This window comes from Suncus etruscus, chromosome X, assembly GCF_024139225.1.
Source record: "Suncus etruscus isolate mSunEtr1 chromosome X, mSunEtr1.pri.cur, whole genome shotgun sequence".
NCBI lineage: Eukaryota > Metazoa > Chordata > Mammalia > Eulipotyphla > Soricidae > Suncus > Suncus etruscus.
This window is the reverse complement of record NC_064868.1, coordinates 71,263,576-71,291,354: the sequence shown is the minus strand read 5'-3', so window position 1 is coordinate 71,291,354 and position 27,779 is coordinate 71,263,576. Positions and strand designations below refer to the sequence as shown.

The 27,779-nt window shown below is 39.0% G+C and overlaps 1 protein-coding gene across 2 annotated transcripts in view; it reads right to left on the bottom strand.

Moving 5' to 3' along the window:
- Positions 1-1,914: 1,914 nt before the first annotated feature.
- LOC125998606 (protein BEX4-like) overlaps positions 1,915-27,779 on the bottom strand; it is a 108,855-nt gene continuing 82,990 nt past the window's right edge. The window contains exons 1-3 of one of the 2 annotated variants that reach the window (XM_049766644.1): positions 3,330-3,474; positions 2,903-2,989; positions 1,915-2,474 (exon numbers count right to left, since the gene is read on the bottom strand). In XM_049766644.1, the coding sequence (XP_049622601.1) occupies positions 2,110-2,469 (360 nt within the window). In that variant the 5' untranslated portion in view covers positions 2,470-2,474; positions 2,903-2,989; positions 3,330-3,474 and the 3' untranslated portion in view covers positions 1,915-2,109. Of the gene's footprint in view, positions 2,475-2,902; positions 2,990-3,329; positions 3,475-27,779 lie in introns of those variants that run through there. The other variant, XM_049766645.1, reaches the window with a different exon arrangement.

Below are 27,779 nucleotides of genomic sequence, written 5' to 3'. Positions count from 1 at the left end.
TAAAATTAATTTAAACAATCCCCCTAAAAGTTACCTGTCTGGTGCTGTCTAAAACAATTGCAATCTTCTCTTCGGGCTTAAACACAAGTGTTCTTACTTAAGTCATGGGTCTCCCTGGACTCCAGGCATTCCTACATATAAACTGAAAAGGGAATGAGTTATTTGGAGTTTCTCTAGTAACTGTTGGTCAAATCAAGCATTCTTGGTTTTAGCAAACAAAATTAGACCACACACATTTTTGGTCTTTTGCTTTTCTGGCACACTGCCTATTTTAATGCCATATGTCAGCAGGAATTTTATATTGATGAGTTTATTGTCAGTTTTCTTTTCACTATATTTGAAGAAAATTTTATATACAGAAATTCCAAGCATCTCCTACATATATTGCCTTGGGTAGCAGCAATCTAACACAGGTAACGTATGTAAGGTGTAACTATTAATCATAAAACATCCATTTAGAATGAAGGTTTAAGTATTGTATTGGGTAAAAATGATTGATGAATAAAATGAAACAATTTTTTGTAACTATATCTTAATCACGACTATTCATTGTGACCTAATGGAGACTATTTAATCGTGATTTAATATATAGAGGTTTAACTATAAAACAGGAAACTGGCTCTACGCTTATCACAAGAGAATTTTAAACTGATTTCAACATAAAAACGACTAACTCCCCACACCTGTACTCTGCCCCTAAAGCTTTTTCTGCATGGGTAGACACACCTACCTGTGCTCAGTTTACCGACTGCTCTAAGGGAACACTTCTGGCTTGGATGAGGGATCACAAAAGACTAAAAACGCACACCTGTACCCTGCCCCTAAAGCTTTTTTTGCATGGGTGGACATACCTACTTGTGTTGAGCTAATAAGGGAGCACTTTTTTGGATGAGGGATCACAAGACTAACAACCCACACCTGTACCCTTTCCTAATGCTTTTTTTGCATGGGTGGACACACTTGTGCTCAGAGCTTACTGCTTTAAGGATCACTTCTGTTTTGGATGGGGGACTACAAGGTGGCAGCGACCAAACCTCAGCTAGTCAGGGGAAAGGTAATTGCTTTGCCTGCTGTACTTTCTTAATTATAAAATCTTTAAGCATCATAATTAAAAGCATGATTGTAGTTGGGTTTGTCATAAACAGAACACCCCCCTTCACCAGTGCAAAATTCCCACCACCAATGTCCCTAATCTCCTCCCACCCATTGAGATAGGCATTCTACTGCTCTCATTAACTTTATCATGCTAGTTGTTAATGTAATTATTTCCCTAACAGCATTCACCACTCTTCGTGGTGTTTCATATTGTGGGCCGGTCCTTCCGGCCCTTCACTCTATTGTCTCTGAGATTATTACAATAATGTCTTTACTTTTTAAGCCCCGTGTCCTGACAGGCTTAGAAAATGGTGGTCAACTGGTGGCTCGCATGGGGGCGAGGGGGGGGCAAGGAAGGGTGTGGCAGTGAGACTATTCAGTGTCTATCTCTCACCTGCTGTACTTTCTCCAACCCCCAATATTATAATGGCTTTTGAGTAACTAATTTATAGTAGTTTCCTTCAGTTTTAGACCTTGAGGAGTGTCCAAGAGTGCTCGGGGAATCATGATGTGCAGATATCAAAACTGGGGTGCGTGTATCCAAAGTGTGTGCTCAGGCCCTAAATTGAAGCCATATCGCTAATTTAAGAAGGCCATTCTTAAAATACTATGTGGGGTACAGGATGCAGCTTAGTAGTGTTGTATACCTTGCTGTATCAGATCCTAAATTGTGCCAGAGCTTGACACTTGTTCTGAGCGGGACATTTTGCTATTGTTTGGGAGTAACAAATAACAGTCATTGGCTTTTGCAATATTAAAGTTCAGGTACCTAGAAAAGAAAAACTGTAAAGGTAGAAGAGAACAATCACATTTTAAAAGTTTTATTTCGTGTTAAGAAAAGAATACTTTCCCTAAAACTACATTAAATTGGCAATAAAGTTTTACAGAGACCAAAACAGTATTCACTTGGAAACTGTTCAATGGGAAGGCCCCAAGGTACAGAAAAAGTAAATCACGAACTACAAGCTTATAGAGCTGAGGCCACATGATTAATGACAGGATAACCCTCAGTATTCAAGGTATAAGACAGAAGTCATAATGATTATCAGGCTCAGGAGTTTGGAAGCGTGTGTAATGCTTCAGCTGCTGTTCCTTGGTTTTTCTCTTCACTTCCATCATCTTGCCAGCAAACTTCTCGACATCATCGGCGTCGTTTTGCACATTCTGCCTGTTAGGAAGGGCCCAACGGAAACTAGGGACAAATCGCCTAACACGCCCCAGTTTCCCTCCAGATTTCTGGCCTTCACCCCCTCCCGAAGGACGCGATTCCTCTCCATTCGGTACAAGGGATTCTTTCCCTTCTTCTTTTTCGGGATTGGCGTCTTCGTTTTCCTTGCTCAGCTTTTTCATCATCGGTTTTTCTTTGGACGCCATTGCTCCTAGGAGACAAGACCAGAGAAGAGATGAGTTTTTCTCCGTGCCCGATCAGCACCGAGGACAGAGGCCTACTACGCACCCCCGCTGCAAACGGGGCGCCCGGGGTTCCCGACGCCCGCTCCAACTGTTGCCCACCGCACTGGTCCCCCACCTGGGAGGCGCCCGGCGTCCTCTAGGGGGCCCCCAGCCCGGCCGGGCTTCCCGCTCGCTCCCGCCCGCCCGCCCCCTCCCCTCCCCTCTCCCCGCTGCGGTCCGGTCCCTCCCCCAGCCCACCATTTCGTTTCCCCTCCGGATCATCCCCCGGCCTCGGCGGACACCAAAATGGAGGACGGGATCCGGGGTTCGGGGAGGGAGGGGGCGGGCGCCGCGTCGGCGCCCCATCTCCGCCCGTCCCCGCTCAGCCCGCTCCCCAAACCCCGCACCCACCTACCTGGGCCTCTGGTCGCCGTCGGCACCGGGCTCGGCTTCTCGCGGCGGCGGCGGCAAGTGCTCCCCGGAGGCGCTCGGACCCTCAGACCTGCGGGCGCAGACGCAGGCGGCGATCGGCGCGGCGCCCCCGCCCCCGCACCCCCAATCCCGGGGCGCCCCCTTCTCCCGGCCCTTCCCCCGCCTGCCCGCGCCCCCCCGGCCCGCCCGACCACCATTTTCTACGCCGCGCAGGGCCGGGGCGCAGCGAGGGAGGCGAGGCGGGCGCGGGGTCCGAGCGCAGGCGGCGCGCGGGACGTCCCCGGACCCGCACGCACCCAGCCCGGCCGGGGCCTCGCCGCTTGGGCTGCGGGATCGGGAACCGCAGCCCAGCCCCGGGGCACGTCCGCGCTCTTCCCGCGCTCCTCCCGCACCCCTGCCGCAGCCCTCACCGTTGGCCCCGCCGCCTCCTGCTTTTCGGAGCCGTCCTAGACCGACCCAAGCGCACGTCCGGACGCGAGCGAGGGCTGGGAAGGTGTGACGCGGGAGGAAGGTGCGCTCGTTTTCTTGGGTCGGTCACGTGACGCCGCGTCGGCGCTCCTGGCTCCGCCCCCTTCTGGAGGCCCCGTATCTAGGGCGGAGCCAGGCGCTGCCCCCTCCAGCAGCCTGCAGCCTGCAGCCGCCCACGCACTGCGACCCTGGGAACAATACCTACCTGCGCTGGGCCCTTCCAGTCTCTCTCCAGTTAAATTGGACGCTTCTCTGCTCCGCAGGCCTAGAAAGAAGGGCCTTTTTATTTGTCTTTTTTGCAGGGGTGTTTTTGGTCATTCTCACTTCTCTTTTTCTTTGCTGTATCTTCCTCACTGTCTCGGCAAGCATCGCTCCCTGTTGATGGACCTGGAAATCCCAATTTAAAGAGAGGGAGACAAATGTCAGACGTGGGGCTAAATCTCATTTGGGTGAGATCTTTTCCAAACCAAAATTCATGACAAACTATCCAAGAGTCATAAAGGTATTCTAGGAGATCAGACGTTTCCTTTGCATGCAGCAAATGGTTTGATCCCCAGCACCGCATGATCCGTAGCACAAAAAGGTGTGTCACCCAGCCACCAACTTCTATGCAAGATTCCTCCCCCATCCCTATTCCCAGTGTCTTCTACCTTAAAAAAAATGCTTCCTGCTTTCTCTAACTCAAAATGTAATGCTGCAGTGGATAGAAAATGTGTCGACTGGATTTGAAATAATATTTTATTTTTAATCGTTATTTGATTAAAATTGATTATTATTATTATACTTTATTAACTTTAACTTGTGTTAGAGAAATTTTTGACTTCAATATTTTCATATTCATTTCTTAATTTAAGCACCGTGGTTACAGAAATGAACATAGTTGGCTTTCAGTGAAAGATTGCCCTTCACCACTGCAATTTTCCTGAAACCAACTTTTCCCCATTTTTGTCCTCCACACATTTCCCTCCCACTCACCACTCCACCCCTTGCCTGTTTCTGTGGCAGACATTTTGCTTCTTTCTCTTGCCCTCTTTCTCTCACTATCTCTGTCTCTCTGTGTCTGTTTCTCTATTTCCTTCCTGACACTGTGGTGTGGACTATTGTTAATGAGGGGGTGCCACGTGTATCACTTTATCCCCTTTCAGTACCCAGTTCTTATCCAGAGTGATCACTTCCAACTATCATGGTCATGGGAATTGTCAGTATAGTTAGTACTATAACTGCAGTCACCTCTCTTTGTGACAAGCTTCAGTTCATGGACTGGTCTATTGTCACTGAAATTATTACCATACTGTCTTTTATTTTTCTAATATCTCAAAGATGAGACGATTCTATTCTATGTCTACCCTCTCCCTCTGACTCATCTCAGTCATTATAATAATCTCCATGCCTTCCATGTATAGGCAAACTTCATGACTTGATTTTTTTTCAAACAGCTGCATAGTATTCCATTGTATACATAGATCACTGTATTCTTAGCCACTCATCTTTTGTCAGGCACCAGGGTTGCTTCCAGGTTCTGCCTATTGTAAACAGTGCTGCGATGAACCTAGGAGTGCAAAGGGCGTTTTGGTATTGTTTTCCTTCTTTTTGTTGTTGTTCCATGAGTGTATTCCTAGAAGTGGTATTGATGGATCATATGGAAGCTCAATTTCCAATTTTTTTTAGCAATATCCATATTGTTTTTCACAAAGGTTGTACTAAAGAGCATTCCCATCAACAGTGAATGCGAGTTTCTTTCTCACCACATCCATGCCAGCACATGTTTTGGTTTTTGTTGTGTTCCATTCTCTGTGGTGTAAGATGATTCTAATGTTTTGATTTGATCTCCTGATGAGTAGTGATTTGGAGCATTTTTACATATGCCTTTTGACCATCTATTTCTTCATGGGGGAAATATCTGTTCATCTATGCTCCCCATTTTTTGGTAGGATTAGATATTTTCCTTATTAAGCTTAGCTAATGTCATATATTTTAGCTACTAGTCCCTATTCAGATAGGTATCGGGTGAATACATTTCTACTATTTCTTGCTCATGTTTTGTATCCTGGTAATCTTTTCCTCTGAGGTACAGAAAGTTCTTAATTTAATGTAGTCCCATTTTGTTTATCTTGCTTCTACTCGCTTGGCCAGTGTTGTTTCATCCTTGAATAATCTTTTAAGTTTTTGTGTCATGAAGACTTTTTAGTATGTTTTCCTGTGTACGTTATGGCTTCAGTTCTGATATCAAGATCTTTAATCTATTTTGATTTGACTATTGTCCATGTTGTTAGAAAGAATTCAGTTAACCAGTTTTCCCAGCATCACTTAAAGAAGCTATCCCTGTTGCAGTTGCTTATTTTTGCTCCTTTATCAAAGTTTAATTTATGGTAAACCTGGGGTTTTGACTCATAATATTTAATTCTAATCCATTGATCTGATGGTATGTCTTTATTTTAATATTTGCTACTGCTATATAGTAGAGTTTGAAGTTGGAGAAAGTGACACCTCCCATCTTCTCCCCGCCCCATGATTACTTTAGCTATTAGAAGAGGTTTATTTTTCCATATTAATTTCATAAACGTTTGTTCTACTTTGTTAAGAAACATCATGTCCAAACCCTTTATTTTTAGTGTGCTTCCCTTTTCTCTTTATTAAAAGCACTTCTTGTGACTGTGCAAATAAAGCGATTACTTTGAACACAAAAGTCTGCCATTTAATCTACCAGAATGTTGCCAATCTATCTCTTCCTCAAATCATTGTTGCAGGTGACTTATGTGTAATGGTGGAGAGAGATTACAGCCTTGATAATGGAGTCTACCCTTCCCTCTCAATCCAATTCAGTCACTCCAGGAAATGCCTGGGGAATCATGATCTGATGAAAGTCTGCTGTGAGCATCCACATAATACAAACGTTATGTTCCAATAACACTACAAGATGGTTATCAAACCACACACTTTTTTTATAGTTTGGAAAAAGATCCCTGCCATTTCTCAGGCAACATTAGAACACAGGCTGGAGAGGGGAATTGCTCTTTGCAAGACCAGAAATTCAGACCTAAATTTTACCCAGACTTTCCAATTCCATCTACCTTCTGCCACAGACAAGAAATTCAGGAGATTAATAGTAGGGTAAAACAGTTGTGTTTTGACATTAAGAGAGAGTCATGTGCTCGTGAAAGGATGCAGCTTTCTACAGAGAAGAGAATTGAGAACACACTGGTGTTATTCTGTTGTTATTACTTGGAGTTCTCAATTATTCTGTACTTTGGGGAACTTTTAAAAGGTCTTTTTCCTCACATAATTCCTTTCTGCATATTGATTATCCTAACATTATCTTTTGTTCCAGGCTCCTTTGATTACTTTTCAAGGCCTTATATACATTTGGCAAAAGTCACTTCACTCTTGAAAAATATGAGGGGGGGGGAGAGAAACATTGTGTCAATTCTCTAGCAAATTGTCAGATTAAAGCAAACCATACAGCCACAGTTCTTTTTGGGGGGGGGTTGGTCTACACCCTGTGATGCTCAGGGGTTACTCCTACCTCTGTACTCAGAAATCGCTCCTGGCTTGGAGGACCATATGGGATACGGGGGTTGGGGGTGGGATCGAACCGAGGTCCGTCCCAGGTTAGCCAGCGCAAGAAAAATGCTGTGCCACTGCTCTGGCCCAGGAAGCAGGTTTTTAATGCTTTCTTTGATACTAAAAACCACCTTCATCAGTCAATTTAGTATAGTGGGCTTGCAACTTAAAATAACATGCAACTCTTATGTGAATGCTTCTTTCGCAAATTTTCTTCTAGTTTATTATTTTTATCTTATTAAATTCTGGACTTCTAAAAAAATTGACTATTTTATCATGGGAAATTTGAGTGCTATTTTTTGTGATGTCATTGCTTATCAACATTGATTTTTTGCAGTGCCTCCGATAAGACCCAGGGTTTCATATGTGTAAGTTAAATGTTACATCACAGAACCAACAGTGAATAATTAAAAAAATTCTTATTAAGGATCAGAGAAAGAACCTAACAAGCTAAAATGCGTGCTTTGCAATCAGAGAGCCTAGGTCAAATCCTTGTTCCGTATAGTCCACTGGAGGAGTTCTGAGTACTTCTGGATGTAACCCCCCAAAAAAGGAAAATTTTTCTTTAAGAGAACAGCTTTCTCCTTTAAGAGAACAGGTCTTATACATAATACCCCTTCAGTAACAATATTGAAAACCAACATGTCTAAAAAGAGGTCTGAGAGAGAGAGAGAGAGAGAGAGAGAGAGAGAGAGAGAGAGAGAGAGAGAGAAGAAAGTTGTTGTCTGCCATAGAGGCAGGGGGAGGGGTGTTGAAGTAGTATTTGCCTGAAACTGCTATGAATAACTTTGTAAGTCTTAAAAAATAATTTAAAATAATCACAGCAATAGTACAGAGAATAGGATATTTGCCTTAAATGTGGCCAAACAGGGTTAGATTCTGGTACTCCATATGGTTCACTGAATTTACCAAGCAAGACTGATTCATGAGCACAAAGCCATGAGCAAGCCATAAATTCCATCAGGTGTGACTCAAAGACAAACAAAAATAATAAAAACAGATTTTGTTTTATGTTCATATAATTATTTATTTAAGTTTCTTCACATATTCCTTCTTTCTTTCCTTTCTTCTATTTTTGGGGATTGTCGGAAAACAGACTCAAGTCATACTTTTTCAGCATGCATTCTTCTCAACTACACCTGTCAGCCTCTCTTCTATTTCTTGTTCTTATTCAAGTTTTATAACCTATATTATTTATTTTCTTTTGAAGAACTGCATTCATGGAAGGGCAAGTCTGCTGGTAATGAACACATTCTCAGTCTGATAAGATTATTTTTCCTTCTTTCACTTCTGAAAAATAATTTCTCTGTATACAGAAATGTAGGATGTTGCGGTCTATTTTTTTTTTAAAAAACATATGCCATTGTATTAGAGAACATGACTGAAAAGATCTATTTTCTTATTCAAAGTATGCCTGTTTTCTTACTTTTCATAAGCAACTTGTTCTGAAATTGTTTATTATGGTAACTCCTTTTCAAAGTGTTCAGGACATAATCTCAAGAGCAGAACTAATTAATTCCCCTAGGTAAAAAATTAAGAAAAGGAATTTTACCATATGCTATAGTTAGTAGTCCAATATCATTCTTAAGAACTGTGAATCTGATAGAGAGTTTTTGTGATAAAAGCAATTTTAAATTTAATACTGACTTGGAAATCATAGACTTTGTTAGTGGTCTGTTTTCTGCAAAGTTCAGGCTAAGATGGCAGTTCACAAAAATGAGCATGATGACCTAAAATAGTTTTATAATATTATTATGTATGTACTTTACAGAACATTTTGAAAAACTACTTACATAAGGACTAGAAAGTACAGCAGTTAGGGTTCTTGCCCTGCACACAAGTTCAATATCTGGCACACCAGATGGTTAGGATGAGCCCTGAGCTTAGAGCCTAGAACAATGACTGAGCGGACCTAAATGAAAATTGGGTTTCTCACCTGAATGTCTATAACCAGCACCCAAACAAAAATATGTAGTTATTTAGTATCATCCTCATTAAAATATCCTATCTCACTGGAATCAGGAATATCTGCTAGAGAAATAGCATCATGTTGTTAAAGTAATATGCAGGTATAAGTCATCAAATGCACAACCCTCTTAGGGTCAACAAATCCTAACAAGTACGAATATATAATTAGAGTAAATCTGAGACAGGGACGCTGTCCTATATATTCCTTTATCAAATTTAATGGAGTAACATTTGTCATAAGAAGCTATTTATTTTTATTTTCTTACATTAAGTAAAAATTAAGTAAAAAATGCTCCTAGGAGCTGGTTTCCCTGCAGGCACAGGAAGAACAGTTTTGGGTTCTGGGCAAGGGCATTAGGGACCCACTGGCCTGTCTCTCCTGCATCCGAGAGTTGATCCACCCCATCCCCTGGAAGGGTCCCCTTGCACTTGACTGTGATCACAACTAACTTGTACCAGAAAAAAGGCTGATAGAGGGTACTGGGTCAGCCTTGCTCACACATACAAACTGGGCTAGATCACCTATATATCCTCCAACCACCCAGGGCCCAGGGTCCTGCTCTTTGTCCAGCTCTCATTCACAACCTTGCTCAGGCCAACTTAGGGTGGGTGGAAAGCAGGTATTGGAGGTGTCTGGAGAAAGGTCTTCTGGAGTCACTGCAGTGAGAAGACTCACTTTATTATCAAGGAGGAGTACTTAAACAGTTACACAGTTACTAGGATTTACCAGAGCAGGAATCTCAAACAAACAGAAACAGAGGGACTTACTGGTCAGGTATATGTACATTATGTCAGATCTGTGGACATGACCTCTGTGACTAGGGGGAATGGAATTTATGTCACCAGGGAAAGAACAGGAGGTGGGCTCCATTGTGACATGCCAGGTGAGGTGTTTGCTCTAACAGTCACTCATCTCGCTCCTCAGTGGGGGAAAAGGGGTGCTTCTGCATACAGGGTGCCTCCTTTCAGAGCCTCAGTTAAGTGGTGTGACTGTCTGCCCTGCTAGAGTGGCAATCTCAGTGGGCTCCAAAGCTGTCTACAGGGTCCCCTGGCTTCATGTTAGAGCTAAACTTATGATTCTGCACACAGACTACTTGTCTTACTTTCTTATCTTCCTCAGTGTGTGTACTTCCTAAGAGGTGCAAGCAACCCTTGAAGCTTGTAGTAATGATAATATCCAAGGAGATTATTGTATTTGTGGTTTCTGGCATTTCAAGAAAAAACTTTAACTTTCTCTAATTAGTCTAGGCCTGATGGATGTAAACAGCTAGGTCAATCAAAAGTTACTGGTAAGGTACCTTTTCCTGACAGTATGTTAGTTACTAAAAGTACCCTAGTTACTAAAAGTACCATTTTTGTGATCAATTCCTGTTTATACCAGCTGGACAAAAGGGAAGTACCCTGGGCCCTGGGTGGGTGGAGGATATATGGGGAAATCTAGCCGAGGTTGCATATGTGAGCAAAGCTGATCCAGAAACCTCTACCAGCCTTTTTCTGAGTACAAATTAGTTGTGATTGCAGACAAAGCCTAGGGGACCTTTCCAGGGGATGGGGTGGATCAACTCACCGATGCAGGAGAGACAGGCCAGTGGGTCTGTAACATCCTTGTCCAGAACCCAAAACTGTTCTTCCTGTGTCTGCAGGGAAGTCAATGCCTAAGAAGACCCCAGATGTTTAAAAACAACCTGCCATATGGTCACTTTTATAATATTTGATTTATTCCTTAAAAAGGAGTTGAGACATTAAAATTGAAGGGATACTAGGATGTGTTAAAATGGAACTAAATATGAAAAACTTACCTTATGGGTTTCTTGATTCAGATTCTATAATTGAAAAAATGTATAAGACCATCTATTCTATGTAATACTCAATGCATAAAGAGGACAGGTTTTTTTGGGTTTGTTTTTGTTTTGTTTTTTGGGCCACACCCATTTGATGCTCAGGGGTTACTTCTGGCTAAGTGCTCAGAAATTGCCCCTGGCTTGGGGGGACCATATGGGACGCCGGGGAATCGAACCGCTGTCGGGATCTTTACTTGGCTAGCGCTTGCAAGGCAGACACCTTAGCTCTAGCGACACCTCGCCGGCCCCATATAGAGGAAAGTTTTGAGACAACTATACACAAACACTTATGAGAACTGAAAAACCTAAATCAAAATTAGTCTTCTACACTCGAATGTCTCTCCCAGTAGGTTATACTAAGTTAAATATGTATTCAATATTCATAACAACCATTAAGAAAACTAAATAAATATATTAACCTATTTTGTATAAACTTTCTAAACTGCCTCTATTGACTAAGTAGTAGCATGATCACAAAATGAAACCTTTCTAATAGCACATATGAGATCAGTTTCTATGTTAAAAACTATGAAAATCAGAAATCTTGCCTTTTCATTATGGATGCATTTGACAATTAAAATAAATTTATATTTTAAATATATAAAATCACTGTGACTCATAAAAATTACAAATGAGAAAAATAATTCAACTCAGTTATATTTTCTTGACTTTCTCTATTTAGTAGAAAGAGTTAAATGCTAGACCTTCTGTCTTTCTAATCCCTATTCCATTAAAAAATACCTATAGGATCTTGGGAAAATAATTCTAGACCTTAATTTCCTCACCTATTGATATTTCTAAATCAGGAACTATGTATCTTTTATATATTTGTCTGAAAAACCTAGGAAGTGTCTAAAGCACAGTAAGCACTCAAAAATGTAGATATAACAGATGAGAAAAATACAGCTTTTTAACGATTAGCCACATAAACCACTCTCCAATGTTAAAGGTTAGATCACCATAGAGCATATTAAGGTGTGAATTTCATTTGAGACATTTATAATATATAGAAAAAAGCTGTGATTCAAAAATAAGCACACTTTCTTTCAAAAATATAAGATACATTCTGTCAACTTCCTTTTATTACTATTTATGAAACTATATAAAAACTGTTGTTCTATCATTTGTACAGAGCCCATTGAAAGCATTTTGTGGCAATGGCAAAAATAATGAAAAGTAAAAATAAGAAAGATGAAGATACTTTAAATTTATTTGGCCGGTTTGGAAGCAAAATATGTATAATGACTCACCTATTTCTTGTCCCTATTTAAGTCAAATTATATTTTATTTTCTGAGTGTCTATATTTAAAATCCTGTCTGTGTTCAAATCCTTTCAAACACATGAAAGGTAGCATATTATGTAAACACACCTGCTTTCTGAGCCAGACTGTAGTTGTGCAGAATTAGTACTCCAAGATGAAAGGATTTGCATTTTGAAGAGAAGACTTCCTAGCAATACTTAGTGGGCCAGGGGCCACTCCCAATATATTCATCCCAGTCTAAGTATCTGTATTGAACTGAAAGTAGGGTCCTGAGCTAGTGATGCAGAAATAATGAGAGCCACCATACATACACCAGTGAATCTTGAACATCATTTGCATTTCAGTCACTAGCTTTTATATTGCAATTCTGAAAATGAAGTCAAGTTTTCGGCATCCAAAGCATGCTTTATTTCACTGAGCCACATAGTTGACCCTTAAGTTAATCATTAGTAAATGGGGCTACATGGTTTCCTCTATATTTTCTGGAGGTATTTATATTGTACCACTTTATTTCTGGTTTTTTTGTTTGTTTGTTTGTTTGGGTGGAACTACAGCAGTACTCAGGACTTACTCCTGGCTTTGTGCTCAAAAGGGTGCAGAGGATCAAACCCAGGTCAACCAGATACAAGGCACCATCATACCCACTGTATTATTTATCAAACATTGATCCAGGTTTTTGTTTTGTGGTTAGTAAGAATAAAAAACCTTTTTACAGGCTTCTTCCACCTGGAGATACAAAAGCAGCAGAAACCCAGCTCAGGCCAAGGCTGGCAGAAGTCCTGAGAAAGTCTTATATGAGTACCCTTTCCCCAGAAAAGACAAACTTAAGCTTATCCTTTAATCAATGTATACCAGTGCAAATATAGGGGAAAAAAAAACACTGTAAAGGACACTATTGTAAAGCATCACAGAATCCCACCATGCTTAGAGAATGGAGATGATGGATCTGAAGACCCAAAAAGTATGAACCACCTATATAGCCTCTCTGAGAAACACTTTAGGGATGAAATTTAGAGGGTTATCAAGAAACTCAAAGAATCTATGGAACGAATCAAACAAACCACAAAGAAGAATCAAGAGGACATGAAAACAGAAATGAGAAAGCTCCAAACCGAAATATCAGGGTTAAAATACTTGGTAGCCCAAATGAAAACTATGTCACAGGAAAGTGTCACCAACAGAGTAACAGCTTCTGAAGACAGAATTGAGCTGATGGGGCTGGAGTGGTAGCACAGCGGTAGGACATTTGCCTTGCATGCAGCTAACCCAGGACAGGCACAGGTTCGATCACCAGCATCACATATGGTCCCCTGAGCCACACGAAATTTCTGAGCATATATCTGGGAGTAACTCCTGAGAGCCGCTGGGTGTGCCCCCCCCCCCCACACACAAAAGAATCATTGAGCTGGAAGATGAGATGTATGTATAACAACTCCATACAACAGAAGATGCTGGAAAAGAGCCTTAAAACAAATGATAGGACTATGGGAAAAATTCCCTCAAAAAATACGAACAGATAAAAAAAAATTAGAGGTCTGCAATATATTCATTAGAAAAAAACATAAGAATCATTGGAATTCAAGACACCCAGGAAGAAAATCTCCATGAAAAATCAACAGTCAAGAGCAACATTGCATAAAAATACCCCATACCTGGGCCGGAGCAATAGCCTTGCACTCAGCCAACACAGGACGGACCCCAGTTCGAATCCGGCATCCCATATGGTCCCCCAAGCTGCCAGAAGCGATTTCTGAGTGTAGAGCTAGGAATAACCCCTGAGCGCTGCCAGGTGTGACCCAAAACAAACAAACAAACAAACAAAAAACCCAAAATGATCTTGATATTAGACCTGAAACTATAAAATATATAGAAGAAAAAATAGGCAAAACACCTTATCACATTGAGACTAAAGTCATCTTCAAGGAAGACACACCACTGTTCACACAAATTGAAGCAAAAACATTCCCAAATAGCTTCTATGAAGCTAACATCACCCTGAAACCAAAACCAGACAGAGATGTTGCAAGAAAAGAAAATTATAGACCTATATCCCTGTTGAACACAGATGCAAATATCCTCAACAAAATTCTGGCAAATAGGGGTGCCAGAGCGGTGGCACAGTGGTAGATTGTTTGCATTGCATGCCGCTGGCCTAGAATGGACCTTGGTTCAATGTCCCAGCATCCCATATGGTCCCCGAGCCAAAAGCGATTTCTGTATGCATAGCCAGGAGTAATCCCTGAGTATCACCGGGTGTGGCCCAAAACAACAACAACAACAACAACAACAACAACAACAACAACAACAACAGCAAAAATCTGGCAAATTGGATCCAATGCCTCATCAAGAAGGTCATACACCACAACCAAGTAGGTTTCATTACAGGAATGCAAAGATTGTTTAACGTACATAAATCAATCAACATAATACATCATATCAACAAAAAGAAAACTACCAAACTCTTCTTCAAGAAATAAAAGAATACACAAAGAAATGGAGTCACATACCCCACTCATGGATTGGGAGGATTAATATCAGTAAAATGTCAATGCTCCCCAAAGAATTGTACAGATTTATGCAATCCCTCCAAGGATACCCAGGACATTGTTCAAAGAAATGAATCAAAAACCTCTGAAATTCATTTGGAAAAATAAACACCTGGGAATGGCTAGAGCAAACCTTGGGAAAAGGAATATGGGAGGCATTACTTTGCCCAACTTTAAACTTTATTAAAAAGCTGTCATTAAAACAGCATGGTACTAGAATAAAGACAGACTCTAAGATCAGTGGAATAAACTTGAGTATTCAGAGAAATGTTCTCCAGACATACAATCAATTAATCTTTGATGAAGAGGCAATAAATGCAAAATGGAGCAAGGAAAGCCTCGTCAGCAAGTGGTATTGGGATAATTGGTCAGCCCCTTATAAAAAAGTGAACTCAGAACTCCATCGAACACCATATACAAGGGTCAAATGCAAAGGGATTAAAGACCTTGATATCAGACCTGAAATCATAAGGTATATGGAACAACACATAGGTAAAACACTCCAAGACATTGAGTCTAAAGGCATCTCCAAGGAGTAAACAGCACTCTCCAAACAAGTGGAAATAGATAAATGTATGGAACTATATTAAGCTGAGAAACTCCTGCACCTCAAAGGAAATAGTGCCCAGGATACAAAAGCCACCCACAGAATGGGAGAAACTATTCACCCAATACCCATCAGATAAGGGGCTAATAATATCAAACATATATAAGGTACTGACAGAACTTAATAACGAAAAAGCATTTAACCCCATCAATAATTGTAGAAGAAATGAACAATTTCTCAAAGAAAAAATACAAATGGCCAAAAGGCACATGAAAAAAATGTTCCACATCACTAATCATCAGGGAGATGCAAATCAAAGCAACTATGAGGTACCATCTCATGCCACAGAGACTGGTACACATCACACAGAAGAACAATCAGTGTCAGTGGAAATGTGGGGGAAAAGGAACTCTAATTCACTACTGGAATGCCATCTATTCCAGCCTTTATGAAAAACAATGTGGAGATTCTTAAAATAACTGGAAATTGAGCTCCCACATGATCCAGTTATACTACTCCTAGGGTACACAAAAACGCAATACAAAAATCCCTTCCTCACACCTATATTCATTTCAGCACTATTTACAATAGCCAGAATCTGGAAACATCCCAGATTTCAGTCAACAAAGAACAAAGAAGAACAAAGAAACTGTTGTATATTTACACAGTGGAATACTATGCAGCTGTCAGCAGAGATGAAGTCATAAAATTTTCCTGTACATGAGTGCACATGGAAACTATTATGCTCAGTGAAATAAGTCAGAGAGAGAGAGAAAGAAGAAACACAGAATAGTCTCACTTATCTTTGGATTTTAAGAAAAATAAAAGACATTATTGTAATAATGCCCAGAGATGAGGCCCTGAAGGACCAGCTCATGCTATGAAGCTCAGAATAAAGAGTGGTGAGTGCAGTTAGAGAAATAACTACACTAACAACTGACATGACAATGTTAATGAATGAGAGAAGTAGAATGCCTGTCTGGAAAACAGGCAGGGGGTAGGGGAGTAGAGTGATGTGGGGCATCGTTGGTGGGACTGTTGCACTGGTGAAGGGAGGTGTTCTTTTTATGACTGAAACCCAACTACAATCATGTTAGTAATCATGCTGTTTAAATGGGGAGAAGAATAGACATTTTCTCAAAAAAGAAATGCATATATCCAAAAGGCACATTAAAATGCTCCTCATCACTCATAATCAGGGAGATGCAAATCAAAACAACAATGAGGTATCATCTCATGCCACAAAAATTGGCACAAATCAAAGTACAAGAACGGGGCTGGAGAGATAGCACAGCGGTAGGGCGTTTGCCTTGCTTGCAGAAGGATGATGGTTCGAATCCTGGCATCCCATATAGTTCCCCGAGCCTGTCGGGGGCGATTTCTGAACAGAGAGCCAGGAATAGCCCCTGAGTGTTGCTGGGTGTGACCCAAAAACCAAAAAAAAAAAAAAAAAAGAAAAGAAAAGAAAAGAAAAAGAAAAAGAAAAAGAAAAAAGTACAAGAACAACCAGTGCTGGTGGGATATAGGGAGAAAGGAACTTTCATTCACTGCTGTTGGGAATGCTGCCTAGTCCAAACTTGCTAGAAAATAATATGGATATTCCTCAAAAAAAAATGAGCTCCCAGATGTAAAACAGAAACCCACCACAATTTCTGAATAAAATTGGTAGCTCTGAAGACCCAACTAGTACCAGCCAACACCAGTGATAAGGATTTGAGAAAGGAATTGTTAAGGATGTTCAAAGAAATCAAAGAAATCATGGAAAGAACAGCTAAGAAGACTCAAGAAGAAATGAAAGTAGAAAAGAGAAAACTTTAAATAGAAGAGAAAAGAGAACTGAAAAACTTGGTAAGTCAAATAAAAAACTCACGGGCCCGGAGATATAGCACAGTGGTGTTTGCCTTGCAAGCAGCCGATCCAGGACCAAAGGTGGTTGGTTCGAATCCCGGTGTCCCATATGGTCCCCCGTGCCTGCCAGGAGCTATTTCTGAGCAGATAGCCAGGAGTAACCCCTGAGCAATGCCGGGTGTGACCCAAAAACCAAAAATAAATAAATAAATAAAAATAAAGTAAAAATAAAAAACTCACTAGAAGGGTCAGCAGCAGAGTAAGGGCTGCTGAAGAGAGAATAAGAGAGCTCCAAGAGGAGCTGTATAACACCTCCAGACAACTGCAGAAAATGGAAAATAGTCTTAAATAAATGAACAAATGATAGAAAAAAATCTTTTTATTATATATAATTTTTATTTTGACCATATTGACTTACATATTTTTCAGAATAGTATTTTAGGTACATATTAACATTGAATCAGGGGAATTCCCGTCACCAAGTTTGTCCTCCCTCCACCCCTGTTCCCATCCTGCATCCCATATCCCACCCTCACCCCCCCCCCCGAGCTGCCAGAATAAGTGGTCCCCTCTGTGTCTAGCTTACTACTTAGTGATCATATATCTGTTTGGTTCTGGTACCCCTCCTTATTTCCCCCTCTATTTGAGAGGCGGAACTAGATAGTTCAAGTTATGTAGTTTTGTTTGAAGAAAAGAAAAGCAAAAAAGTGGGGTAAAAATCAAATAAGCCGAAAATGTGTGTGGTCCTTCTAGATGTCCTCAGTTTGAGAGAGGACAGGAAAAAAGGAATGGAAATACCACAACAATACAAAAAAAAATCAAATAAAATATCCAGTGAGCACTACAGTTCTAAAGGCAAGCATCACTTAATAGTCTCAGTCCTGAAATAAAACCATGCCGGAATGCAAAGAGAAAGAGAAAGATAAAATAACATAAAATAAAATTGGAGACATCAACTTCAATATCTACACAAAAACAAAGTAAAAAATATAAATAAATAATAAATAGATAAATAGTTATAAAAGATTATTTTGTGCCTATTTTCCTCTGCATATGCATAGTAAATATTGAGGGCATTAGAGAGGGAATTCCCTTGGCCTAGGATATACAGGGTTTCTCCACCCTTGAAGTATACTGTCATGGGATTGACTGTAGATCATGGGATTGACTGTAGACTCCTTGTCTGTTCATTTACTCTTCCCTCAGTGCTATTGTGGTGTATGGATGACTTCTGCTTTGTCATGGGTAATAAAATTATACCTCTGTATCTAGAGATCTTGGTAGAAAAAAATCTTTAAAATAAACAAACAGATGAGAATAGAACCTGGAATTTATTCAAAAGAAACATACACGCCTCCAATGAGGGGCCAGCTAAATACCAAAACATCTGCAGAAAGATTTGAACAAAGACATCAATAACACAAATAGTCATTGGATAGATCAACCAGGCTAAAGCTCAACAGGATATACTGTCTTTGAAGAAGGAAATATCATGCCAAATAAAAGGAGTCAGAGGGAGAGGGATAGACAGAGTAGTCACACTCATTTTTAGGATATAAAAAGATAGTTAGATATTAATGTCCAGACATAATAAAGATAAGGGCCTGGAGAACTAGTCAATAACAGGAAGTTCGTTTATGACATTAAAATGCACCATCATGACTATTGCAGTTGGAAAGGATCACTCTGGACAATAAATAGGTTCTGAAATTAGATAAAGTGATAGTCAAGATATCCCTTCAGCAGTAACATTACAAACCACAGTGTTTAAGTGAAAAAAAAGAAGAGAAAGAAAAATATATCTCCCAGAGAGATAGGCAAGAGAGAGGACAGGGAGTAGGGCAGGAGGAAAACTGGGGATATTGGTGATGGGAAATTTGCACTGGTAAATGGTGTTGTATACTGTATGACTGAAAGTCAATTATAAACAACTTTGTAAATGTGTATCTCATGTTGAGTCAATTAAAGTGTTCATAAAATAATTTAGTAGTATCACGCACATTCCTGTGTTCACTAAGCTTCCTGAACATCTTTGCTTAATTCTTTCCTTAACTTTGAGAGATTTCCAGGTATTGCTTTTCTGTTTCCCCTATACTTACTGCAACTCCCATAACTGATGTTTTCCTTTATGTTGGAATTTTATTTTTTAATAAATTATCTTTATTTTTCCTAAATCTTGTGCCTCACCTCTTTCATTTCAGCCATTGTTGTGTGACATGGGTCTGCTTAGCATTCTTTCTATGTTATATTTAATTACAGTTCATGTTATTTCCATATTTGTTGTGTATGTAAATATTTTAGGGGATTACTATGTTACTCACCCTAAACTGATTGGTGATTGTGCCCTACCCTAGGGTGTGACCTGGCATTCTGCCCCCACCCTAGGGTAGTACCTGATTCTGCTTCCATCATTGGTTGGTATCTGATCCCACCATTGGGTGGTACCTGATTCTGGGGAATAAAAACAAGGGTCTGTGGAAGGCCAGGGCTTTTTGGCTGGAACTGAAGCTGAGTCTTGGGACTTCAGTTTTGTCCACCGAATAAAGCGAATATTTCCACGAGCCTGACTGTCTGCGAGCTGTTTACCCGCCATTTCACCTCAGAACCGTGGGCTTGACAGGGTGGCAGACGCGTGCTCCGAGCTGGAAGAGAAAGGCCTCATCCTCCGTCCCACCATCAGTCAACCTCTTCAGGGGCTGACTTGCTACACATATACAGCATCTCTAATTGGAATTTTTATTCTACTCAGTCTCTTTGGTGACTCATTTATTGTGATCGTATCGTTTCTTTTTGATATAGAGGATTTTGATCTGTGTTTAATTGTAATTCTAACACTATTGTTTTTTAGGATAGCTGTTCTCCATTCTTTGTTACCTTCTCCAATTGTGCATCTGTAAAACATTCCCCCATCTTCCTCTTTCCTTTAAACCTAGCCCTTTGATACATAAAAGTTCACCTGGATCTTGCTCCACTCTCCCCCATTTGGTTGAATTAGTACTGAGAATATAGAAAGAGCAATTTCACTTGGTGCACTTTGAGACGCCATGAGGGAGAGGGCACTAACTTCATGGCTCTCCTGAATGGCTTGATTTACTGTTCCTTTTCAGCTAGTTGCATCAGACCCATCTGCCTGCGGTGAAGATAAGGTGTGTGGCGTGATCACACAAGCATGTGATTTTTTTACTTGTGTCCTTAATTTTGTCTGCAAAAGTTTCTGCTTACTCATCTTCATTTGTTTTCCTGCAGCTGGAGCCATGGCCTTGGTGTTGGGAATCTTGATTTCTGTGGCTGTGAGGGCGAGGGGAAGAGAAATAGATAATGGGGACTTTGATGATAGGAAATGTGCAATAGTGAAGGGGTGTTGTAACATTATATGACTGAAACTCAATCATGAACAACGTTTTTACTGTGTATCTCACGGTTATTTCATTTTTTAAAATTTAAAGTAAAAAAATTCAAGAAATCCAAACCCTCAATTGATAGATCATAGTGATGCCTATGGAACTGGAAGAAAATAGTCCAGCAAGAGAAAGAATTTCGTGCTTCAGCTTGGTCTCTGTTTTCACTTCAGTTCCTTGATTAGGTGAGCGGTTGCTCATCAATTCTAGATGCCACAAACTAAATATGATTTGTTTTTGTCCTAGAGTTCAGATCCTGCCAGAGCACAGTTTTTTAACTTTGGTTGACAGGTGGACTATGATTTCTACATTCTTGACACCCCTCGCTTCACTGCACCCCACCATGTCAGGTCTTCCTGCATCTGGTGTGCATTGTGCTGTTTAGGAAACTAATGTTTGATCCTACCTCAGATTCATGACAGTGAACAGACAAACACATTTAGTTACATAAATGCATTTATCTCTGACAAGCGAGGATGTGAGTGAGTGATATGCTGATTGTACTTTAGTAGGGATCTTTTTCTACTCCAGTCTACTGTTTCACTGGAATTACACTCAGCAGTGTTTTATAGAGCTGTTGTAAGAGTCCTCTAGATATTTAGTTAGATCTATTCATATTATGAATTTTATTGCTGCTATCAATGGGATGATTTGTAGTATTTGCTACTAGTATATAATATATAGATTTTGGTATTAGCCTTGTATTCTGATATTGCTAAATCCCTTTATCAGTTTTAGCTGCTGGTTTTAGTGTCCTTGTAGCTTTCTACATAAGTATTCATATTTTTTAGAATAGGAAGTGTTTCCTGTCTTTAAAAAGGCACACAAAAAATCCAAAGCTATACAGTACTCAAGGCCAGATATTTGAAGCCACCATAAACTGAAATAAGTCGCTAAATGTCTTTCACATAGTTCTTTCTTTTTCTCATTTGTATGTTAATTACACTCATGATTTTTTATATATATATACATATACTCATGATTAATTATAGCTTATGTAATAGACAATTTGATGATGTGCCCTTCACACAATTCAGATCAATAGCACAGCTAATATTTTAAGAAAGCAAACAAAAGAAGTATTGAAAAGTATATGGAATCATATAATCTTCATATATTGCTGGTAGATGTAAATAATCATGGAGTTCTCATGAAAAACAAATAGTCCTTCCAAGAATTGTCATGTGACTTAGTAATTCCACTCACAGTATATATTTATTTTTAGATTTATTAGATATACTTAACTAATTTATATATACTTATATTTACTTGCAGCATATGCATACTTTAGATATATTTATACATACATATATCCCATGAATAAATATACTGAACAATTGAACCACATATTAGCAAAACTAATACAGAAATATGACTAGCATTATACCCAACTGCAAAAAAGTTACAACTCAGATATTATAATTTTGTAAGTAAATGATTGGTAGATCACAATAGAATGTTTTTTTCAGATAAGTGCTAAATAAAACATTGTTGAATCTTATAAACATACTAAGTCAGGAGTGGCAAACAAGTTCAACACAAAGAGCCAAAATTTTAAACTGTGAGAGTCAGAGAGGCACACCACGCAGTAACCTGCCAAAACAGACAAACACTCGCACAAAAGCATATAATTTTAACAATAATATATTAAACACATATTGCATTTTGCCATTTTGAGTGAAGGTAAAAATCCTGTTCACCACCCCTGTACTAAGTGAAAGAAGCCTGAAAAGGGGACATAGTTTATTATTTCATTTATATAAATGTTCAGAATATAAACTATTTTGACACAAATAATACATTTGTAATAGAAGGTAAGCAAAATAGGAATAAGGAGTAAGTACAAAGTATATGAAGTATTTTTCCTAAAGTATAAATAAATGTAACATCAGTAAACACACATGACAATTTACTATTAAAAATTAAATGATTAAATCACTCCCCAATAATAAAAAATATTGAGAACAGGATAAAAAGGATTGTGATAAAAATAATTCAAGATATATTTACGTTAGTATATCAAATAATTGTGACTTAAAATAAATTTCTGTATCTTTACATTATACTAATATATAATGTTCGGAACAAGGAAATTGATATAGTTTCCTGTTTATGACCTCTCCATCTAAAGAATGCTATTTCTAATATCAAAGAGATGCTACTGAATAAATTTCTATAACACATGACAAAAATTTGTGTTTACATTTGTCATCATCTAAAAATAAGCCATATTATCTAGAATGAGAAATCTGATATTTATGAAGCATATGGTTTTGGAAATTTTTTCTGAGGCAGTTTGCTTGCTCATCTATTATGATGGCTGATGTTCTATTGTGACTACTACACCTTTGGGGAAGCATCACTTACTTGTGACATTATTATTAAGTTCTCCCTCTCAAGACTTTTGGTGTTTGGTATTTGAACATTGGGTATTATAACACTGAAAACAAAAGAAAAAAATCTCTATTCATGGAACTTGCATTTTTACTGAAAAACAAGAGATGATCCATAAGAAAACACCCAAGGTAGGGATGAGAGTGATCCAAGTAGACATCTGAAAACATAGGATTGTTTTCCTCAGGGAATAGCAAATACAGTATCACTGAGTGGAAAGCATACGTGACAAAGGTAGCTAAGATATGTCATTTTCAAACTAAATATAATATCCTTAAGATTGTCACTATTATAGCAAATACATTAAACAAGTAGAGTTTTCAGGATTCAATAATAAAACAATGATTTACCCTAGTCCTTGAAACTTTTTATTTTACTGTCCCATGGGAGAATCTAGGGCATTTCCTGCTTGCCCTTGAAAAGTAAAAAGTTCTATCAGTTCGTTCTAGTCACAAGATAGCTTCCTTTCGATGAGAACAGAGAGAAATCACAATCATATAGTTTGTATTGTTATAGTAACTGCATATTGTTACTTCTGGGCTGAAAAATTATGAAAGGTGATACCTTCCTTCAAGTTCAATCTCTTCTATATGCCACCTCACAAAGTGCAATTCTCGACTCTGACAATGACACCCCCAGCTCCATAACCAAGTAATATGCACAGCAACCAAATGTGAGATCCTCCCCTGCAAAGTGCTACCAAGTTTGTAACCACTACAACCAAGTGTACAAACATGAGTGCAGTTAAACAGCAGCAACAAAAGAATAGATGGGAAAAATTACATTAATAGAGTCAAGTTGTATAGTAGGCAATGAAAGTCAAAGACTGAAAGCACATTTTGATTTCATTTTATTTATTCGGGGAGGGCATACCAGATGTGCTGAGAACTTATTTCTGGCTCTGTACTCAGGGATCAGTCATGGAGTTACTCAAGGGACATATGAAAGGTAGAGATGGAACCTGAGTATGCTTCTTGCAAGGCAAGTGCCCAATCCACTGTATCCCCTATCAAACAGAGAGCATTTTTTACTAAAGAAAAGTTAATAGGCATGACAATTTATTTCACTAGATTAATCTGAAAAAATAGCATTTTGGCTAGAAAATACATTGGTATTGTATCTAGAGTAAATCCATTGGAATTTAATTTTCTGAATTTTACCATTTTGACAATTGTATTGTTGTTATGTAAAAAATATCTGTGTTGTGGCCAGAGCGATGGCACAGCAGTACGGCATTTGCCTTGCACATTGCTGACCCAATATGGACTTCAGTTGGATTCCCGGGCATCCAGTATACTCCCGCGAGCCAGGAGCAATATCTGAGCGCATAGTCAAGAGTAATCCCTGAGCATCACCAGGTGTAGCCCAAACTAATATATATATATATATATATATATATATATATATAATTGTGAAAATGTTCATTAGGTTTGAGTATCATATTTGTTTTCTATTAGCATATAATAGTATTAAACCTCAGCAGTTTAATGCAGCAGATTATTAGCTTACAGTTTTGTAAGTCAGTAGTCTGGGAGGGTAGAATACTTATCTACCTAGTGATCTTATGCCATTTATTTAATGTGTAAACTGCCTTGGTCCCTTATCTAAACCATCAGAAGAATTTCTTTTGAAGCTCTTTCAGGTTTATAGCTAAACATAATTTTGTATATAGTAGGACTGATGTCCCTATTCTTTGCTCACTTTTGCAGGTGGCTGGCTCTTCTCAGCTCTTAAATATTTTCACCAGTCTTTGAACTTAGTCCTATAGTCTGCCAAGACAGTAATTGTGGTACATTTCAGTTTGTGTTTTTTCTCTGCCTTCTTCCTTTACTAATAATCAGTTATACCTTTTTCTCTTTGAAAGTGTTTATGTGATTCATTTGGCACTACTTTGGATAATCTCCCTCTTATTTAATAAGGTAACAGAATGATAAAGTTAAATTGAGATGATTGTGATAGGGACCTTTTGTTTACTTTGGGGTCACACCTGGCAGTTATCAGTGGTTACTCCTGGCCCTGCACTCACTCCTGAAGGTCCTTGGAGTGACCCAGATGTGACCCAGGCCTTACTTACTCTCTGTATTATCTCTCCAATATCCATACGTACCATTTTAAAATTCTTCCTTACAAAGAGTGGATAATAAAACTGACAATTTATCCACAGATAATTCAGAAAAGAATTATCGACCCTTTCTTAACTTTTTCAAATTGAGAAATATTTTTATAAAATAAAAACTTAAAGTAAGGACAAATGTATACAGTTCTGTTTCAAAATAAGATAGATCAAACAGATTCCAATTTAGTCTAGCACTGAAGGAGTGACAAAGAAATTGTACCACTCATCTATGGCTCTCTGCAGAGACACCAATCTGAGCAAAATTCCATGTATGCTGGTATCACCAGGACGTTTTTGGAGTGAGTGTGGCAATATCGCTAGCCTCGCTTCTCATATTTCCAGATGCTCTGGTAGCTGAAACCATGCCCACAAGCTTAGTCACCATCCACCTACAGTCAGGTAGTTCCATGTGCAAGTCCCTCCCTTTGGTAGCCATTTCTGCTGCACTCATAACTCACAATCACTGCTTCACCAATTTCTCTGCTTCACAGCTCCTCTATATCTCTCTGCAGACACCAATCTGATCAAAACAATAGTAATACTGGTATTTTGACTGATATCTCCAAGCCTTTCTGGAGTGAGTGTGGTCACCCTCCCCCACCTTCTGATACATCTGGAAGACCTGGCAGCTGAAAACACACCCCGCGAAAGCAACATTAACAACAATAGTGTTTGGAATTCTTGGACTTTGCACCCATTTTTCTCTAATATTGTCTAACTTGTAGCAACACACCAATTCAGACTCCACTGTGCATCTGAAACCACCTGATGTTCAGAAACAAATGAAGTAACAGAATGGTCAACTACCTTACCAGATCTTCTGATAATCACTTTATAACCTCATGGAATATATAATAATTTGCACTAATTTGCTTGTCGCTGTTCTCTTTTTTTACTTTTGGTCTTTACCTTCTTTTGTTGTTTTTCCCTGCCTTTTTCTCTTTTTTAATAGTTTTGCTCCCAGTTACCTGGAAACAACTGTATTGTGATCATTATGCCAATGATGTAATCTGTGCACTTGAAATTAAGTAAAGTAATCTTTAACAATGAGATAAAATGCATGCTCCTTTTTGATGTCAGTGTAAAGTAAATATTAAATAACAGGTATATAAGAACATCATGAATTCAGAGTATCATCAAACAGGTAGATTTAAAGATCCAAGGTTTCAAAACAATATTCATATGTAAGAAGGCAAATTAAAATCACACAGAATGTAAGGAACAATTATTATTTCATTTATTGTGGTTGAGCCACACCCAGCTGTTCTCAAAGCTTACTCCTGGTTCTGCACCAAGAGATCAATCATGGTGGACTCAGGGGTACAAGGAATCAAACCCAGAACAGCTGAGAATAAAAAAGCTCTTTATCCATAGTTCTACTCTTTGACCCTTTAATAATTAACACTTCAAAAAAGAGTAGTAAAAAAGTAAAAATTTTTAAAAGAAGTAGCAAATACCCAGACTCTGGAAACAACCAAAATGCCTTCAACAGATGAATGGCTAAAGAAACTGTGGTACATATATACAATGGAATATAATGCATCGTCAGGAGAAATGAAGTCATGAAATTTCCCTATACTTGTATGTAATAGGAATCTATTATGTTCAGTGAAATAAGTCAGAAGGAAAGAGATAGATGCAGGATAGTCTCACACATCTATGGATTTTAAGAAAAATAAGACATTTTTGCAATAATTCACTGTGACAAAAGAGAGGAGAGCTGGAAGGTCCAGCTCAGGACATGAAGCTCACCACAAAGAATGATGAGTGCAGTTAGAGAATTAACTACATTGACAACTATCATAACAAAGTGAATGAATGAGGAAAGTAGAAAGCCTGTCTAGAGTACAAGCAGGGTTGGGGTGGGGAGGAGGGAGATTTGGGACATTGGTGATGGGAATGTCGTACTGGTGAAGTGGGTGTTCTTTACATGACTGAAACCCATCTACAATCATGTTTGTAATCAAGGTGTTTAAATAAAGATATTAATTTAAAAAGAAGTAGCAAAAAGAGTCTTAAAAAGTAATTAATATGCAACAATAGAGATAAACAATGCTGCAAAATCTAAGACTTTAAAGCAGCTATAATAAAATGCTTCAGCAAGCCATTCTTTTTGAAATGCTATTAAAGATGGAAGATATCAGTAAAATAATAGATGACATAAAATAAGTTCATGTAAATTTAGAGCAGAAAAAATCAATAACTGAATTTTAAAACTCTTGGTCCCTGCATTGGAAAATGTAGATGATAGAGTAAAATTCAGTTAACTTGATATTAAAGCAATCGAAAGATTCCAAATTGAACAAAATTCTAGATAAGAGGCACTGAACCCTGAAAGGACACTTGAAAGACAATGGCCTAACCTTGTGTATTCATTTAGCTCCAGGGGTATGTGGAGATGGAGGTTGTGGGTTTTGTGGATGAGAACATTTTTTTTTCTGACATTGTGGAGGTGTTAGTGCTGCCATCTAATGGTTAAATGCCAGGTATGCTGATAAATGCTCAATGGTGTACAAAAACCTATCCAGTTCAATAAATGTCAAAACTGCCCAAGTTTGGGCCGGGAGAGATAGCACAGTGGCGTTTGCCTTGCAAGCAGCCGATCCAGGACCAAAGGTGGTTGGTTCGAATTCCGGTGTCCCATATGGTCCCCCGTGCCTGCCAGGAGCTATTTCTGAGCATACAGCCAGGAGTAACCCCTGAGCACCGCCAGGTGTGACCCAAAAACCAAAAAAAAAAAAAAAAAAAACCAAGAATTATGTATTTTTAAAGTAAGGACAACGGCTTAATCAAGAAAAAATACATACAACATCTATTCTTAATGTGTATTCGTCCTTTTAGCTGCTATAATAAAATAACAGACTGAAGAGCTTATAAACTGCTCCCCTCCCCCTCCCAATCCTGGAGATTG